Source organism: Hemiscyllium ocellatum, chromosome 14 (genome assembly GCF_020745735.1).
Source record: "Hemiscyllium ocellatum isolate sHemOce1 chromosome 14, sHemOce1.pat.X.cur, whole genome shotgun sequence".
Taxonomy (NCBI): domain Eukaryota; kingdom Metazoa; phylum Chordata; class Chondrichthyes; order Orectolobiformes; family Hemiscylliidae; genus Hemiscyllium; species Hemiscyllium ocellatum.
Window position 1 is genome coordinate 17,458,533 of NC_083414.1, and position 17,009 is coordinate 17,475,541.

The following is a 17,009-nucleotide window of genomic DNA, read 5'->3' on the forward strand; positions in this document are numbered from 1 at the left end:
AGCCAATAAGACAGACTAGATTGGTTGGGGCTTAGATTAGAGAAAGCTGATTAAGGTGCATTAAATTCTCAGGGATGTGTACAGTCAGACATAAACTTTTACCCATAAGTGAGGTATCAATTATCGGGTGGCATTGTTTTAAGGTAAATGTCAGAGTTTAAAGGGGTTTTGAGGAAAATGTTTTCCATGCAGAGGGATGTGGGTATCTGGAACTCACTGCCTAAAAAAGGTGGTCGAGACAGCAACTCTAGAGACATTTAAGAACAATTTAGATGAGCACTTAAAGGAAAAACCTTGTATGCTATTTCAATTCATTTACAGGAGGTGGGGGTCACTGGCTAGGCTGGCATTCATTGTCCATCCCTAATTACCCAAAAACAGTTGACAGTCAACCACGTTGCTATGGACCTGGAGTCACATGTAGGCCAGACCAGATAAGGACAGCAGTTTCCTTCATTAAAGAACATGAAGTGAACCAGATTTTTTTTTCTGACAATCGATGGTTCCATGATCATCATTCGTTTTTTAATTTCAGATTTATATTGAATTCAAATTCTACCATTTGCCATGATAGATTTCCAACCCAGGTCCCCAGAATACTCTCTGGATCTCCAGATTAATAGGTTAGCAATAACACCAATAGGCCATCACCCCCACACTAAAGGTTTCAGGTCAAGTGCTGGAAAATGGGTTTTGAATCGATACTTGCTTGATAACTAGCAAGGATACAATGGGCCAAAGGCCTCTTTCCATGCTCTACTCTTGGACCCATGGCAATTAAGATCCATCTACCATTTAATAGTTAATTTATTTTGCTTAACTAGATACTTTTAAATGCTGCACAGCTCCCTATTTGACAACTATCCCCGTAACTTGGCATCATTAAAAATTGCTGTTACTAGATTTACCATCCATTTATAATCAGTGAAATGAAGGGACCTAAAATTGTATAGTCACCAAACCAGTTATATTAAACATTATTACAGACAGTTAAAAACACATGGCATATCCATTATTATTATGGGAATGAGTCATGGAATAGAGGAGATCCATGGAGCAGGTAACAAAAGATGTATATTTTGAAAAGGGCCAAGACTGAGAGATATAAATTCTTCTATCTTGCGGTCAGGTTTCTTTAGCTTGTACCTAAAATGAGACAACACCCAATTATGGATCCTGTAGCTCTGTCGTTTGGTTCCTTTGGCAACTGCCACAAGCTCCAACAGTCACCTCCAATATACAAATCCCATCTTTCACTAGACTGAGATTTAATTAAGAAATACTCAAGATGGCAGTGGAATTGTTGATTTCTCTTGGGGCCTCATTATGAAGTACAGGTAATCCCAAACCAATCCATAATAGACCTTTCCAACCAAAGAAAAGAAATGAAATAGGAATGGCAAAGATTGAGGTGGCCCTGAGATGCTTTTTCTTTATGCACATACAAATTAAGCAAAGAGTTTATTCTCAGGAATGCTACAGAGAATTGCAATTTAGCCATTCAATAAACACAACAACTGCAATGCCGTTACAGGTATTTCAGCTGAAGAAACATGAACACATGAACTTAATATAATGCAAAAAACCCTTGGTTCTGAAATAATTTAAAACCTAGAGTTACAATGAAATTGGAAGGTGTTGGACAACAGCAATTGCATACAAATAACACCAGAACAACAGAAACAGATGGAGAAAAACGTTTTAGGATAGATATCAGTTTCTCAACAGGAGAAAAAAGCTTTTGTTTCTCTTGTCAAGAAACTGACATCTATTACAAAAGCCGAAGCAGACATCTTGGAACCAGTACTATTAAAATGAACAAACTGGCTAAAAACAATAAGTGCTTGTGATATGTCATAGATAAGGAAACGTCAATGCTATATTAGAAGGTTTACGTTAAAACCATTGTGCGATCAACAACCACTATACCACTCAAAGGCAAGAGATCCTCAAATACCAACAGATATGCAGCTCAAAAGGGTGAGTCAGCCTTGGTTTTCATAAAGTGGTGCTAATGGGTCAAGTAGGATGTGCTATGCTACTTGATAGACATCACACTTTTCTTAAGCCAAAAGGCAATTCTGGTTATGAATATGGGGAGGAGCTGGTTCTCTATAGAGCGGAGTGACTGGCTACCTCAAGTGCAACTTGCAATCAACCACATATTAACAACAGTAACTAGAGATGAGGTGAGGCGCACTCGAACATTGTTACAATAAGTTATATGGGTCTTGGATCAGAATATGTGATGCATTGGTGAGGAATTACTCTCCTAAAAGCTAGGATAAGCAGGAGTGAAGACATTACTAACCATAATTAATTTATTGATCTAATTCTTGCCTGATGAGAAGCTCCTGTCATTTTATATGCCCAGCAATTTCCTCTTGAAAGGACCAGAAGGCTTTCCAAGGATGGTGTCTCGGGATTATTCTGAGAGATTGAAATGCATGCAACTTTGCTGTCAATAAATTGATGTTAAAACCAGGCAGGTTTAACTCTATTCAATTAAAACAAAAGATTGCTTCAAAATGAAACAAAATAATTCTAGTTTAACAAACCTGTGAACTCCTCACGGCACACACATGTGTATCCACCCTCTCTGCGACTGCATATTCCAGAATTCTGGCAGGGATTTGAGTAGCAAAGGTTGATCTCAGTCTCACAGTAATCTCCAGTAAATCCTGGTGGGCAGCGGCAACGCAGACCTGTGATGGGATGGATGGGCCGGAAGAGCATGGACTCCGAAGCAATGAATGCAGAAGAGCTATCAAACTTTAGCACCGAGATACATTTCATGTAGTTTTCACAGGGCTCCCGAAGGCAGACATTGTCATCAAACGGGAGAACCTCCAGCATGGAGACAGAGGTCAGCAACATTCGACTCATATACAGCTGTTCCTGAAGCTCATTGGAGGAGAAGAACTGGCTCTGGCGCCCACCTGGAACCAGAGCAGAAAAACTCACGTTCAAAATGCTGCCGCTGACATCAGTGTCATTCTGTATGTTGAAAACAAAGATGTCCTCCTTGGAGGTTGATAAAACTGCTGCCAGGCCCTCCACAAAGCGATTGAGCAAAGGAGAGAGGAAGCGTTCCTGTGACATGTTCTCCAGACGCACCGTGATGCTGTTGGACAATATCTCCTCCGTAATGACAATTACTCTCAGAACACACTGTGCTGTCACACTATGAATCCCATCTGGAAAAGCAGAAAGAGTGAAGTTACTCAATCAACATGTGGTATTGGGATCATTGTGCTTTTCATCTTGAAGGATGGTTTCCATTGGCCAGAATAGAAAACTCATGCAATAAATGTACATTGTTAATTAGAATTTATAGCAAATTGAACAGATAATTTAAGACATATTAATAATTTAAAACACACAATATTCTTCAAATGGCATTTTTCAATACCACATTAAATACATAAAATACAAAATTTCTTTCCATTTATTAATTAATGGGGTGTGGAGGTAGCAGGGGAAGACAGATTTAAAAAAAAACAAAAATGGTTTGCACCTATTTGACACCCTTTGTAACATCAAGGCATCCTGAAGTACAAGACAGTGTTTTAATTCCTGTATTCTAAGTTAGGAAACAAAGCATTTCATTCCACAAACAATAATCAGATGACCGAACAATTTGTTTTATGGTGATGGTGGCGGGGCGGCGGGAATATATGCATTGAAGAACATAGCTACTTTTCTTCAAACAAGGCCAGAGGATGTTTTACCGAGAGAGCAAACTGAGGTATCAGCCAGGCATCTCATCTAAATGTTCGTCCATCAGTACTGCACTGAAATGTTGGTTTAGATTTCTGAATCATGAACTCACAGGGAAGCTAGACATACATAAGGTACAATGGTATAGGAGATTACGTTCATAGGATGGAAGGAGTATGTGAAAGGAGGCTTAAGTGGAATATAAAAGTAGATCAGCTGAATCAAGTAATCTGTTTCTAAACTGTAAATTCTACATGATAAGTAAAACAAAGCTGTTTCTATCAATGGCAAGAGTCAAGACAACCTTCTGTTTGTTAAATTTACAATGTGTCTGCTCTGGTGAACTTTTGCTTTTTTGGCTGGCATCATAAGTCTGCGGTCTTGAATGCATAGCGAGTTAAATGATCCATACCACAAAAAACAGATCATCTCTGATCATTCATTCGTTTCTTGATGTTATTCCTTTCTGTCAATAAATTAGCCCAGGGACATAAGGCACAACTGCAACTTTGTATCTTTTGTTCAGATTATCAGGTTCACAGTATGCAAATGAAACCCTGTAATTGGCTCCCTGTAGTGAGCTAAATGTGAAATCTTTCATTAAACTATGGTCAGTATGGATAGACAACGTGAACACTTCTTCGTGGGTAGTAGAGCTAATAAAAGCTTAAGACAATTTTTGAAGTTAGATATCAGAGAGGACCTAGGGATTGATTATACGTAAATATGGGACTCATCTGCCATCAGGTGTTTGTTTTCTTGATCAGACAGCCAAACTTTAAAATAAGTTGCTTGCTGGCTTGTGCAGTGAATGAAGATACACAGCATACAAAATGGAGGTGGAATATCGGGCAACATACATCAATGTCACTATGGCAATTGGAAAATTGTTTGATCAACTTTAGGGTATGGAGAGAGATTTCCAGACTCCGAATCAGTTTAAGGATTTAATTTTCTTTACTTTTCTTAGGAGTTTCCTGCCTGCTGAGGGATTAATGTGGTTCATGGTGTTCAGTTGCACCATAGTGATTTGCGACAGGGTTGGTGGAGCAGATGCTTGCTGTCTGCCCAGCATTTTCATATGTTCATGACTTGTTTTACAATTTTCAACTTCTAAACTGAATAAAGAGAGTGCAAGTTAATATACAGTAGCTAAAGCTTTTGCTTAGAAACTATAATAATCATCATCTTGTTGGCTCTGCCTAATTAATACCAATATTTATCACTAAAGGTTGCCTATACCATTACATGTTATCAACATTGTATTCCTCTAGTTACTCTCAATTTGACAAAAGAATACACAAATTGACATTTTAGTTTAAAAGCAGTTCTATTATTTCATCACCGTCCAAATCAATTATTGAAAACAGATAGCCGTAATGCTCAATTTGAGGTTTACAACATAATGATCTGTTTTCCAAAGTTTCTTAAACATTAACTGCTTAAAAGCAAAACAACCACATATTGCAAAATGAATGAGAAATACTTCACCCACACAATACTTACATCCAACCAACTTAAATATCTTGATACTGAACTCAATACTCAAGAAATGGTCTGACCAGGACACTACACAATTTGAACTGGATTTTTTATGGCTTCTATTACTGTTTCAGTAATCCAACTCCCCAGTTATTGACTGCTGCTCCATTGAGATATGCCAAGGAGGGGTCTCATGGAATTCATCCAAACACAAAGGACTGTATAGATTACAGGGTGAATTTTAAACTAATCTGCCAATCAGAAAGGGATCAATTAAAGATGGACCTTTTTGTTGAAGACAATGGAAACAAATATTCAGCAAGTAATTACTGAGCAACATGTTCAATTGCATGAGATTCCCACCTGACAAGTTAAGTTAAAGTTATCCTCAAAGTATCTTCATAACGGAAATGAAAGAAAACATATACCGCTCGATCTATTTATTGTTGGCAATGCATCATCCAGGTCAGCTCCTGCAGTGTTACAAATATTAACTAGGGATGGAGATCTGGAACACCAGGTTTGCAGAACATTTATATGCAATGAATTTCAAGGGGTTAAATGGGTGTATTTGAGAAATACCTGATGAAACAAAGCAAGAGTGTTTTAAAAAGGTGGAGCAATGGTACATTGCCTTTTACAATATTTTACAAAAGTTGACACTGGACAGATATTGATTAGAAAAAATTCTGTGACACTAGTTATGAAATCTGTGACTTCAAATCAGTGGGTGTACAGAGAGAAGATCCAATTTCTATTTAAGTTCTGTAGATGTTTTTAAAATAACAAGATGAGAGCAACAGATCCATTTTGTAAATAGGAGATGGTTTTAGCTGCTCAGAAATCACCTTCAAAGTGAAATGTTCTATTCTGAGCCCAACTATTTATCGAAACTTCTGCCTCCAATTTCCGGTAAGATGGAACTCCCACCATGCACTCATGTTCATATACAAATTAGTCCAATCTAGAATAGCTGCCAAACTCAGAAGAGATCACTTCACGACCATTCAAATGGCATGACAGACAGTCCCCAAATTGCTAACGGATTCCATCCTTGGGTCAGTTTAGAAGTTGATTTGTATGTAAATTGAAACACAATGCAGGACAATATAAAGTAGCTGCTCACACATTGGACATTTAAAATGACACTCCTATATGGGACGGCATTATTAAATACTAGTGTTGGTTAAGCTGGACATTCTTAAATTAGGTACACCCTGTACTACACTCCTCATTTTTTGGTTTAGCCTTATATTGGATGTGGATGTCACCAAAGCCAGCATTTGTTGCCCATCACTAACTGCTCTCGAACTGATTGGCTCTCACATCCATTTCAGAGGTTGGCTTAGGGTTAATCACATTTTTGTGGGTCTGAAGTCATAAGTAGGCCTGACCAGGTAAAACTGGCAGATTTCCCTCCCAAAAGAACATCAATGAACCTAGTGAGTTTTTAAACAATAACTGACTATGTTAAATATTACACAGTCATGATTAAATTAGTTTTATTTTTTAATTCATGATATTCACTGAATTCAAATTTCACCAGCTGCTATGATTCAAATCTATGAAGCCAGAACATTAAGCCGGAGCTCTAGATTACCAATGACATTACCAATAAACCACCTCCTCTTAAACAGCCACAAATGACAGATAAGAAATCAGCCCCAAATTATTCTGATATTTTGCTTTGATTCAGATGGATGATTACACGTTTTCATTTTGGTGAATGCTGCCTCCAGGAAAAACAATAAAAGTAACTGAAAATGTGTCTGTTGATGTATGATGCAGAGTTACTCTCAGCTCACCAGGCAGAATATTACATCAGCTGCTGCAAAACTATCCTCATGCATTCACAAATGCTTATTTTTAAATATTAATTATTGATTTCCATTCAACCTGATTGTGACATAACAGTTAAGATATATCTAAATTGCAATAGCAGTCAAAGAAAATCACAGAGCAGTCGTGAGAAAAATTTTTAACAAATCCATAGAATTGCGCACACAGCAGGATGTCTGCAGCAAGCCCATTAAAGGTACATTCCAGAAATTGGATTTACCTCATGTTATTCTAACTGTGCAAAATGCTTTACTTGTAGTATCATCAGTGAACCAGTAATAGAACTGTACTGGTCAGGTCTATGCACTGACCCAACAGTACCCCTTTGTACTGTGTCACTAGACAAATTATAGATGATTCTATCTTCTTTGGCACTTTACATATATCAGCGTTAATATCCAGCATATATATGTTTACAATGCAATCATATCCTACAACGCTGATTTTCTTCCTCATTAAAAAAAGAATGCAAACATTGCTTAAAAGAAAACAGTCCACCAATCTGCACTTTTGCAAAAGTCAGCCAATTATCATTGGTCCTGCTGATTTCACACAACTGTTGAGGAAATCTTTCAATAGCTGCTTAACAGCAACAGGGTTTGTCACAGGTTGTCACAGTATGATAAATCACTTGCTTAGCGTATGTTATGCAGGATTATTTCTATAAGATTCACCTGAAAACCAACAATAAAAAAAAACTGAGTCATGCAGTTAATTATAAAAGTTGTCGTCCAAAGAGGATAATCAGAGTATCTGGTTCTCTCCACACACAGGAAAAAAGATAAATAGGAAATACTGGAAATATTCAGCATCTACAAAGAAAAATATTTCTGATCAAGAAAGGTCCTTGACCTGAAATGTTAGCTGTTTCTCTCTACACAGATGTTGACAAACATGCTGAATATAGATCAGGTAAAAACAAGGACTGTAGATGCTGGAAACCAGAGTCTAGATTAGAGTGGTGCTGGAAAAGCACAGCAGGTCAGGCAGCATCCGAGGAGCAGGAAAATCGACATTTCGGGCAAAAGCCCTTCATCAGGAATAGAGGAAACATGCTGAATATCCCCAGTATGTTCTGTTCTTATTTCAGATTCAGGTGTAATATGCTGCTTCTGTTTTAAGAAAAAGGAGAAAATGAGAATAAATGTGGGAGGATGAAATTGTAATCGAAGAACATGTATGATCAGTGAATGCCAACAGTGGGCTTCAAGGACTTTTATTTAATGTTCTTCTGGAATTCAACAGTGTGTGAGTGCAGTGAAAACATCAAAATTGCATCAATGGAATGCTTTGCAACAGGAGACATGGAAGAACTTGGCTGCAGAAACAGCCAAGAATTTCTCCAATCAAATGAAAATGAAACCTATGAAAATTGAGCATGCACTAATTCTGCAAATATAGATGTAACTGTAGCATCAACTGTAGACAAGGTTTCAACTCCTTTATAAATCCTCAGATTCAGTTTTAATGCTAGTGGCAAAAAATAGACTGACTTCAGTATAGCTTTAAAATTATTGAGAAATCTACTAGGTATCCTTATCATTTCTAGGATTTAGTATTAAACTGGAACTACAAATTCCTCAATGTTATACCCAAGTAACAGTAATCATGGAATTCACAAGATTAGAGACAGATATTCCCTCCATCGCATTAGTTTCACTTCTTCAAATGATTCATTATGCTTCACTACTCTTCTTGTTTGCTCTTTTCCCCCCTCTTCACATGCATAGCTAGTAAATTACCTTTTAAATTGTGTTAGAATCGCAATCCAAACAACTATTTATTGTAAAACACTCCATGCTTTAAAAGTTGTTTAAGTGAATAAAAACTTCTTCCAATACCCATTTTTATTCTTGTAGAGATAGTCATGAGTCTATATTGCCTCATTACGGATTGAAGACCAGAAGACATTTAGTCAAGCCACGACAGAGTTTAGACATGATGTCCCTGTGATTGAACAGCTGTCTAGCATTCATTAAGTCTCACACATGAATAATGAACACTTGGCTAAGCTATTGCATTCAACAGAACGTGACAGATGCACTACTGTTAAGAAAAAAAAGCACTCTCTATCTTATCGATTCATTCCTGCCAGTTTCTGATAGATGTTCTTAACAATTGCAGTTTGAATAAAATATTCTAAAAATTGTGAAATATACAATATATTAATAGAATGTGTACAACTCAGTTATTTGAGTGCATATAAAAGTATGGATGCAGGAATCACTCATGCACATGCAAACTCAGAATTTCTAAATGCACAGCTGAATTACAAATCTTTGCTGTTCTAATAGTACAGTGCCATATCTCCATTTGGAGAGTCATAGGGCTCACTCAGAACACTAAGCTTCTAATCAAAGGTTCTAGAAAGCGTAATGATGGAGGATTCACCCTTGTAACAAAGGACTTGGCATATCTAGTAGACTTGGAGTTATTGATTAACGAAGCACTCCAAATTACCCTGATTGTAATGGAGTTAACTCTCAGCTAGAAGATCTGACAAACCTGTTTCTTAACAACAGAATTCCCAGACTGTCCCATTCAGCATTTGTTAACTATATTTCCAATGTTGGATCTCAACTCTGAGGACAGTAGCTGTAGAACCAGGAATTGTGCAGAAGGCAGCAGTCAAAGCAATTATCTTCCATGCCAAGGGGTTTTGCAGAGACTATAAAATTACACAACTTTTGTAATGAAAGGAATGCTTCAAGAACCTTTTGCACTGGATAAATAAATATATTATGCCTCACACATCTGTACGACAACACAAATGACTTCTTCCATCAAGATAAAAGCTTTACAGGACAATGGTGGCACTTCACTTTCTCCTTGAATAATCTTTTATCACTGAGCGTTTCATAGTTACCAACCAGAAAAATAGAGATTAATTTCCAATGATGGCTTGACAGCAAAGCCTCTACATAGTGAAAGGTACCTCTCAATCTAGCCCATTAAAAGAAAACTTACTGTCTTAACATCTTAATAATTCACAAGGCAATGATTTAATGAGGCATATTCTACAATTGTACAAAGTCTCTGTAGGACCTCAAAGGAACTTTTTCAACCAGTCCAAACACAGTTGTTTGCAAATTTATACTTCAATAGAATAAAATTGCTGTGCTCATACATCATTAATCTTACAGTAGTCATATTTAGAAACAGGGAATCCTAGCTGATTTGGACTATATATGCCAGGGCTTCAATATTCATTCCCAATCTGGCAGCTATGGTTAACATCGGGTGAGATGCAGTGAAATACAGCAGTCTGATGTGTGTAAACTGGATCTTACTTCATTTTTGATTGTGGACTGAGTTGGGAAAAGGACTATTTTACATCAAAAGACTGAGGAAGGAATTACTGTACTGCACCACGATGTGTACATAAAGAAGAGATTCAGAGGCCAACCAGCTGCTAATTGGTTTGTGGAATTGTGACAAGTTGTGGACACAAAGGTCATCTGCTAGATGGCAAATCTGATTGGTTGCGAAGCAGCTCAGGGGATGAATGACACAGTGAAGAGCCCTCAAGCATCTGGAAGGGGAGATTATGTGTGTCTCTTTCCCCAGAAAAAACATCTGAAACTAAAGAAACCAATTTGTTTTCCCCACATCAGTTGCTATCTTTAACCATTAAGACATTATAATCTGTGAACCAGTGCCTCCTGTGAAGAATGAGCCTGAAGGAAAAACTTGAAAAACTAATGGATTTGGGATATGTAACGGACCCCTTCATCAAGTCTTGAGGGCTGGTCTAATTGATTTTTTTTTACCCACTACTTCTTTCCCTTCCATTCATGCATCCATGACGCCAATGTGATTTGAATGTCTACCTTACCTGTGCTTGTGTGAATTGGGGGTTTCAGAAGGCTTAAGAGTTTCAACTGTACAGGTTACGCCGACAGTTCACAATTTTACCTGTTGTTAAAATCCATTGAACTATGGTAATTCTGCTTGAGTACAAAACATAATCAGTGTTTTCTATAAACTTAGATCTTTTCGACTGGTCAAATTGGAAATGTCGCATTCTTTGAGAAAAAGTTTTAACTTTTGTGATGATTCCAAGAGTGGGACTTGAGCTAGTGAGGTATAACAAATGCAATCTACCAACAGCATCAGATGAGCATAATACCACACTAAATGTGCCAAGAGATCGGAGGAGGACATTAGGGTTAAAAGCCAAACATTTATATATTGCAACATTAAGACAGGGCTCAAAACTCATCTATGAATCCACAACCAATGCAAACACCTCACTTCACCCAGCTATCCACAAGAAACAATCCTCCTCAACATGAGGCATTGTTAAAGAGAAGATATATTACATGTAACTTATAGAGTGACTTCTGGTACTTGGCATGGAGTAATAACAGGCATATAGGTAATGCTTGCCTGAACACATACCTGAGAATCAAGATTACAGTCATGCTGGAACAGCACAGGTCAGGCAGGATCCGAGGAGTAGGAAAATCGATGTTTCGGGCAAAAGCCCTTCATCAGGAATGAGCAGCATTCTTGATGAAGGGCTTTTGCCCGAAACATTGATTTTCCTGCTCCTTGGATGCTGCCTGGCCTGCTGTGCTTTTCCAGCACCACTCTAATCTTGACTCTAATCTCCAGCATCTGCAGTACCCACTTCTGCCACATACCTGAGAGTTCCAGGCTCTGCCTGACAGTCAAGATACTCTTTTATATTGTCACTCTTGTCAATCTCTATCAGCTTTTAGAGTCCACATATTCCAATTCAGCTTTTATTTAATGGTCAATATCACCAAGTTCCCCCTCAGCTTTGGCTTTTTGCATTGTCATACCCCAGTGTCATTATCCACTGCCTGCCCATTGAAGCCATTACAAAACCACCTACATTCATTAGAGTTTAGAAGAATAAGAGGGAATCTCATGAAATGTATAAAACTTTGAGAGGGTCTGATACTCTGTATGTAGAGATGATATTTCCCATGGGCAGGGGTTCAAAACAATGAGTCATGGTCTCAGGGTGAGGAGAAATTTCTTCATCTCAGAGGGTGATAAGCCTGAGGAATTCTCTACTGTATATTCTCTGCTATAGTTGGCATGAAGGTGAAATCATTGAATACATTTAAGAAATAGATGGATTTCTATAAACTAAGAGTGTCAAGGGGTAGGGGGAAGAGTGAGAGAGAATAGCATTGAGACAGAGGATCACAGCAAGTTAAATTCTGGTGGATTCAATGGGCTGAATGACTGCTTGTCCTGGATGGTGCCAAAATTCAGTGTTGTTGGAGCCAGGCCAAGTGGGGAGTATTCTATCACAATGCTGACTTACGTGGTGCACAAGCTTTGGAGAGTCAGGAGATAAGTTATTTACTGCAAGGTTTGTATGCTCCGATCTGTTCTTGCAGCCATAGCTATTATATGGTAGTTCAGTTCAGTTTCTGGTCAATGTTAACCCCCAGGATGATGGTATTCAATCATGGTAATGTCACTGAATTTCAAGGGCCAATAATTAGATTCTCTCTTGTTGGAGATGGTCATTGCCTGGCATTTGTGCAATGCAAACATTACTTTCCACTTGTCAGCCCAAATGTGGATATTGTCCAGGTCTTGCTACATTTGGACATTCTGAGATGCTGCCTAACCTGCTGTGCTTTGACCAGCAACACATTTGCAGCTGTTACATTTGGACATTGTCTGTTTAAGCAACAGAGGAGTTTTGAATGATGCTGAACATTGTGCAAACATCAGCAAACATCTCTGCTTCTGCCATTGTGATGGAGGGAAGATCATTTGTGATGTAGCTGATGATGACTGGACCCAGGATACCATCTTGAGGAACTTCTGCAGAGATTCCTTGAGCCAAGATGATTAACTTCCCACAAGCACATACATCTTCCTTTGTGCCATGAATAAATCTAACCAGTGAAAAGCTTTCCTCAGATTCCCGTTAACTTCAGGTTCTCTCAGGATCCTTGATACGATACTCTGTCAACTGTGATTTTGATGTCAAGAGCAGTCACTCTAATCTCACTTGAAGAATTCAGCTCTTTGGTCCATGTTTGAACCAAGGCTGTAATTAGGTCTGGATCTGAGTGGCCAGAGCAAAACCCAAACTTAGCATCATTATGCAGGTTATTATTCAGTAACTGCTACTTAATGACACTATTGATTTTACCTTCCATCACTTTGAGAGCAGACAAATAGGGCTATAACTGGCAAGGTTGGATTTCTCGTGCTATTTGCTATATGATATTCCTGGGCAATTTTCCATACTGTTTTGGTTGTGCTAGAATAACTTGGATAGTGGTGAGGAAGGCTCTGCAGCACAAGTCTTGACTAGTATTACCGTACTGTTGTCAGGACTCAATCTTTGCAGTGTCCAGTGTCTCCAACCATTTCTTGATATCAGCTGGAGGGAATTGAACTGATTGCAGACTGATCCTGACAATCTCTGGAGGAGGCTAAGTTGTATTATCCATAGAGCACTTCTGGCTGAAAATTGTTGCAACTACTTCGGCTTCATCGTTTGCACTGATATGCTGGGCCCATTATTATTGAGGATGGGGACATCTGTGGAGCCTTCTCCTCCAGTGAGTTTACTTGTCCATCCCCAGCAATCATGACTAAATGTGGCAGGACTGCAGTGTTTAGATCTGATCTTTGGTTTGCGGAACTGTTTGACTCTATCACTTGCTGCTTTAGCTCTTTGGCACGCAAGCAGTTCTGTGTAGCTTCACCATGATGATTTTTTTTTGTATGCCTGGTCATGCTCCTTATATGCCCTCCTTCACTTTTTGTTGAGGGGTTGATCTTGGGGTTTTAAAGTAATGGTAAAGTGGGAGATCTCTAGACCATCAGGTTGCACATTGCATTTGGAGCATTTCGTGGATGCCCAGTCTTGAGTTGCTAGATCTGTTTGAAGTCTATCCCATTCAGTAGAGTGAGAATGCCACACAACACAACTTATCAAAAGGAGAACAGAATACACATATAGGAAGACTATGTTCAGTTATTCAAAGCACTGATGAGACTGCAACGAAAGGTCAGTGCACAGTACTGGCCCTTGGAGGTCAGAGAAGTTTGACAAATTTACTCATATCTGGAATGAGGAAAGGTTAAACAGGGTAAGCTTCTATTCAGTGGCGTTCAGAAGAGTTAAGTAACTAGATTAAAACATACAAAGATGGGAAACGGCAGGAAAGTGGACGTGAGGAATGTCAGATCAGCCATTATCCTACTGAATGATGGAATAGGCTTGAGGAGCCAAATGACCGACTCTTCTTCCTATTTCTTTTCGTCTTATGTTTAAAACAGACAAAGGTCAACGAACTCGATTGCTGAAAAGGTGATAAAAGTAGATTCCTTGAATATTTTTGAGGCTGAGATGAAGAGATTCTCGTTAAGCAAGGTTTTGAAAGATTATTAGTAGGCAGAAATGCAGATTTGAGGTTACAATTAGATTACCCATAATCTTACTGAAAGACAGCACAGACTTGAGGGGCTGAATGGTAGTCATAACTCATATCTTCATATGCCCCCGTTCTTTGTCAGAGAAAATGGAATCTGTTGAAAATAAAGCAGACATCTGAATCCAGGTCCTGGCCACCATTTTAAAAGTCTATCTTTGGCAAAAATACAGCCAATTGTTTGGAAACATTCTTGGGAGCTGTTCTCACTTTGCGACTGCATTTTCTTGTTATCAGAAATGCAGTGAAAACTCCATTCAAAAATATTAGTGGAGCTACTGGAAAGCTTACAATAGTACACAGCATCAGACAATATTTCCATAATCACAGTTACACTCAAATCCCCTTCTCACTCTTCCTTATGGCAGTAAATCTAATTATAACAGCTAATCAATTGTTAATTGTAGCCTGATTTTTTGCTATTTTGCTTTGTGCTTGCCGGCCTGATCCTAAAACCCTTTTTTCAAAGTAAATCATCAATGCAAAAATTATGCAGTCCATTTGCCAGGAAAGCACAACTGCAGAGATTTTGCCTCACCCCAATAGTATTAGTGACTAGAAGCTGATGTCATATTAGATTACTTTAGTTCTAACAATGTTTAACAGAGCATCCTTAAATAGGTTATATGGGATTCTTGCTACATTTTCATAATGTCCTTTCAAGATATTTGCAATTATAATTCCCACAGAGTATAGGCTTTTTAATTGCTTTTATTCCTTATCACATTGTAAGCTTTATGCCTCCCTATGACACAAATGCCATTCTGCTCAAATTAAAAGTTGACTCAAAGATTTTCTCACTTTGTTCTCCTTGTTAGGCTACAATTTTGCAGATGTCAGGAGTTCTTCACTACTTTCTGCAAGATACATTATTCACATCTGACTCTCAACAGAAGGGTCAGCAATCTTCTTCACGCGGCACCTCCTCAGTTAAGTCAGATTCTGTCCTCACTGGTTGTTCTGATAATTACACACAATTACAGCATATATCAGTTGAAAGCAATCGGGAACAGAAACGCTGGAAAATTCTCAGCATCTAAACCAAGCCAACTGCATCCCCAGTTGAGATCAAGTAACTCAGCACAAACTGCGGATCAAATCAGGAACCTTGCTGGTTCTTAATTATTCAAAAAGTCATAATATAAATTCAGTCAGTCAACAGGGGAAGGTCCATCTGTAGCCCTCGTTAACAATGGCATTAGTTCACCACAGGACTGCCAGCAGCCCCAGTACTTAATCTCTGCTGTTTCTTTGTAGCTGCAGGTTTGAGAATGACAAGCACACTATTGCAACAAAGTGGAATGTCATTAAACATAATGTGAAATTCATAATTTTAAATAATTTAATTTTGCATCTGAATTTAAATTTTATCTATAATTATCTCACATTTTCAAATATCTTCATGCCTCAAATAATTTATCTGAAGAGTTCGGTTCCAAGAGTTACAGGAATTGGACAGCAAGCTGCCTTGTATACTTATATTCAGATTTCACACTTTTCAATCAGTGGGTTAATATTGGTATATTTAGATTGTACTATATAAAATTTAAACTTCAAAGCATGCACAGAAAAGTCTTACTCCCACAATAACAAAAAAAGTAAAACAACCAAGAACTAGCTAGACTTAAATTCCATAATAAACCAAAGAACTAAAGATGCTGGAAATCTGAAACAAAAACAGAAATTGCTGAGAAACTCAGCAGGAGAAAGTGAGCACTGCAGATGCTGGAGATCAGAGCTTAAAAATATGTTGCTGGAAAAGTGCAGTAGGTCAGGCAGCATCAAAGGAACAGGAGAATCGATGTTTCAGGCATAAGCCCTTCTTCAGGAATGAGGAGGGTGTGCCAAGCAGGCTAAGATAAAAGGTAGGGAAGAGGGACTTGGGGAAGGGCGTTGGGAATACCCAACGCCCCTCCCCCAAGTCCCTCCTCCCTACCTTTTATCTGAGCCTGCTTGGCACACCCTCCTCATTCCTGAAGAAGGGCTTATGCCCGAAACTTCGATCCTCTTGAGAAACTCAGCAGGTCTGGCAACATCTTGGAGCAGAAAACAGAGTTAATGTTTCAAGTCCACTGACTCTTCTTCAAAACTAGATTAAAATTCTGCTACTCTGTGTTTGAATGAGTGGATATTATATTTAATGCAACCTTCCAGAATTGCACAAGAGGCAAAACTATTTCTTTATTTACATTTTGCACTATGCATATGAACCTCCCGTACTTGATTGTACGACCTGTGTCACTAATCTTTAAATTTAAAGCCTGAGATGATAATGAGACCTGATCACCTTTCCCTCTATATTGGATCAGAATAAGTTAAAATGGAATATTTTGAAAATTGACGAAAAAAGTTTTTGAATGCAAAGTACATGTAGCAAAACTGAGCAGACCTTCATAAATCTACAACCACCAGTCAGTCTTGATGGGAAGTTAAACTAACTCATCTCACACAACGATAGGAGCCCATGCATAAATTTGGACCAAATTTCGCATATGCTGATTTGGAATTACATTCGAACTTTCACCAGAT

The 17,009-nt window shown here is 38.3% G+C and overlaps 1 protein-coding gene across 1 annotated transcript in view; it reads right to left on the bottom strand.

Annotated features, from left to right (window-relative positions):
* celsr3 (cadherin, EGF LAG seven-pass G-type receptor 3) overlaps nt 1–17,009 on the bottom strand; it is a 255,555-nt gene that overhangs the window by 218,313 nt on the left and 20,233 nt on the right. The window contains 1 exon segment of the mRNA XM_060835417.1: nt 2,559–3,197. Coding sequence (XP_060691400.1) covers nt 2,559–3,197 — 639 coding nt within the window.